The following is a 3,336-nucleotide window of genomic DNA, read 5'->3' as shown; positions in this document are numbered from 1 at the left end:
TCTTTTCTATTTTAACCACACTAGTAGGTGTATAATGGTGTTACATTATGATTTTTTAAAATAATTTTATTTATTTATTTTTGGTTGTGCTGGGTCTTTGTTGCTTTGTGAGGGCTTTCTCTAGTTGCCTCGAGTGGGGGCTATTTTTCATTGTGGTGCACAGGCTTCTCACTGCAGTGACTTCTCTTGTGGAGAACAGGGTCTAGGTGTGTGGGCTTCAGTAGTTACAGCACGTGGACTCAACAGTTGCAACACATGGCTCCAGAGTGTGGGCTCAGTAGTTGTGGTGCAAGGACTTAGTTGCCCCACAGCATGTGGAATCTTCCTGGTCCAGGGATCGAAACAAGTTCCCTGCATTGGCAGGTGGATTCCTATCCACTGCGCCACCAAGGAAGTCCTAGATTATTATTTGAATTTGCATTTTCATTATGACTTATGAAGTTGAACATTTGTTCTTTTTTTTTTTTTACTGCTTAGATTTAAGAGAAACTTTATTTAATTTTTTCCTAAAGCAACCTAGTTTAAAAATGAATTGAAAAAAGACTTCAATAGAGAAGAAAAACCTAGACAGACAGACAGACACACACACACACACACACAAAGGGAAGACGGCAAGGTCAGGGCTGTCGCGTCAGATTCTCTTCATCTTGGAAATGAGGTCGTCACAGATCCTGGTCAGCTCATCATTCTCTTTAGTCTTCTGCTCCACCACCTTCTCCAGGGAGTGGACACGCATCTGCTCCTTTCTCAGGACCGCCTGCAGCGCCAGAGCGTCCGTCTGGGCCTTGCTGCGGACCTGGGCAATCTCCTCGCTTGCCTGCCGGAGCTTCTCCTCCGCCTGGGCCTTCAGAGCCTGGTACTTCTGGGCCTCCTTCTCTACCCTCTCTATGTAATCCTCGACACACTTCTTCAGTGACTCTTCGTTCGTGCGGTAGCCTTCGATCACCTCCTTCTGTTTCTCAAACCGCTTGAAGAGGTCGGAGAACGACTTTTCCATGGAGTGCAGGTCGGCCGTCAGCTGTGCTTTCTCCTTCAGGACCTTCTGCATTTCGGCCTTGGTGAGCTCCTTCTGTTTCTGAGACTCCTCCATCACCTGGTAGACAGTGCCCTCAAAGCTGTCCATGATCTTCCCTATCTCCAGGAGCCTCTCCTGCAGCGCCGCGCACTTGCCCCGCAGCACCTCGTTCTCCTTCTGCGTGGCCTCCACCGCCGAGTCCAGGTCCTTCTGGCTGTACTGCAGCACATCCACGATCCGCTCCACAGGCAGCGGTGCAGCCCCGGGCCCGAGGTCACACGGAGCCGGGCCAGGTATAGGAATGCCCGGGGCTCCAGGGAAGTCCAGGTCAAGCAGCTGGGCCTCCCGGGGGCTTCCAGAGGAAGGCCCGTCCACACTGCGAGCACGGAGAGAGAAGCCACCTGCCATCTGCATGAGCCCGGGGCTCTCCTCGGAGGCCAGAGGGCCCGCGCTCGGGACAGGTAGGCCCCGTGGCCTGCCGCTGCTGCTGGGTGCCAGCCCCCAGGGACTGTCCTGCAGGAGCGGGTCGAAGTTGAGGTACAGTGACTGCTTCCTCAGGGCTGACTCTTTAAACGAGGATGCCCCGAACTGCTCCAGGTAGTCCACCTCTGCCCCTGCGCCTAGGACCTCCGCGGGGTCCCAGAACTGCTTCCCATTCAGGTCCAGGGTGGGCTCCGGCCCCCTCTCGGTGGGGGGCGTGGGGTTGGTGGGTGCAGTCAGTGGCTCGCTGCTTGGGCTGCTGAGGGGCGCCAACCCCCCCGAAGAGCCTGTGGTCCACCCCTCGCCCGCCGCTCCTGGGGTCCTCGCTGGGGCCCTCGTCCCGGGTGTGTCATCTGAGCACGCCTGCCGGCTCAGAGACAAGGCCTCTGTGGCCTGGCCGCTCTGCGGGTGCTCCGGGGGCCGGGCCTCGCCACTGTCTGCAGCCGGGTTACAGTCTGGGTTGTCTGGCTTGTCCCAGCTCGGGCCGTCGGACTCATGCAGAGCGAGCTTGCCACCCTTGCCCGCCTCCAGGGTGGCCTTTCCGGGCCTCACCTCTGGTCTCCTCGAGGGGGGCTTAAGACCCAGGGCCTTCCCTCGCTTCTGCAGTGGGGGCGACCTTTTGCCAGTGGCATCAGAGAAGTCGAACTCCAGCCGGACAGGCCCGCTCCTCAGAGAGCCGGTGGCCTGGCCACAGGCCTCCTCCCCCTGAGCACCGGGGTGTGTGGCCCCTGCAGCCTCTCCAGGGCCAGTCAGGGCCGTGTCCTCGCGGCCGGTGGCATCCATGGAGCCCGCTAGGGCCGCTCCAGGCAGGTCCACGAGGGGTTTTTCTCCAGGGGGGGGCACCACAGGGCGAGGCGGGCCTGGCGGGGGGACCAGGGATCCCCTCCAAGTCCCCTCCCGTAGCGCTGAGTGGGTCCTCTGCTGTGTCCTGGGACGCCACCCCAGGGGGCTGTTCTGGAGCTACAGGGCCGAGGGGCATGCTCTCCTCTGAGGGCCAAGGGTGGACGTGCTCTTCCTGGGTGCACTCAGGGCTGCCGGGCGCTGGTCCTCGGGAGGCCTCCGGGTTTTCAACACTCTCTGGTATCTGGGAAGAGCTTGAGGGACCCAGGCTGACCAGAGGAGCTGAGGGGGGCCCACCAGGAGGCTGGTCTTCAGAGACTGGTCTCATGTCCTCTGAGGGGGGCTCGGTGTTGACTGGTACTGGCTTCTGGAGAATTCCATGGGTCGTTTTGGTGTCCGTTTCCTTGGTGAACTGTTGATTCTCTTTCTGGGTACAGACTTGATGGCAGTTTTCTAATTCAGTGGGGTCACCCAGAACAAAACAGGCTTCGAGCTTGCTGCCCACGCTGGGACTTAAGATCCTGTATGTCTGTGGGTCCCATAGAGGTGTCTGAAAAGTCACCTTCACAGTTTTGGCTGTGCTCTTCGGTGGCACATTCTCTTTCTGTGACAGATGGAGAACGGACGATCTTCCGGTAAGTTCCGGTGGTGAAAACAGGAAGTCGCAATTTTCTGTACTTTTGTCACCAGTGACATTTTCGTCACTGAAGATATGCCGACTCATTCTGTCGACCGCCGCGAGGAGCCCAGGGTGGGAGGTGCCGAGCTCGCTGAACATTTGTTCTTTTGTGTGGTGCTGGTTTAAAGTCAGTTTTCAATTGAATTGTCTGCATTTTCCTTCCTTTAGATTTCTAGAACTTTGTTATATATTGTTAACATGAATCCTTTGTTGGATATATACGGGTTGGCCAATAAGTTCGTTTGGGTTTTTGGCTAACTGTTACAGAAAGCCTGAATGAACTTTTTGGCCAACCCAATATATTTCAAATATCTTTTTCCTT

General features: G+C 56.6%; 1 protein-coding gene across 1 annotated transcript; it reads right to left on the bottom strand.

Annotated features, from left to right (window-relative positions):
- Positions 1–529: 529 nt before the first annotated feature.
- Positions 530–3,092, bottom strand: LOC102406959 (transforming acidic coiled-coil-containing protein 3-like). Its single transcript, XM_044936842.1, is given in 2 exon segments — positions 530–2,332; positions 2,334–3,092. Coding segments are annotated over 2 exon segments (2,427 nt in total). The 5' UTR covers positions 3,060–3,092; the 3' UTR covers positions 530–631.
- Between the last annotated feature and the right edge of the window lie 244 nt (positions 3,093–3,336).

The sequence above is a fragment of the Bubalus bubalis genome, chromosome X (assembly GCF_019923935.1).
Source record: "Bubalus bubalis isolate 160015118507 breed Murrah chromosome X, NDDB_SH_1, whole genome shotgun sequence".
NCBI classification, from domain to species: domain Eukaryota; kingdom Metazoa; phylum Chordata; class Mammalia; order Artiodactyla; family Bovidae; genus Bubalus; species Bubalus bubalis.
This window is presented reverse-complemented; position numbering and strand designations above follow the sequence as displayed.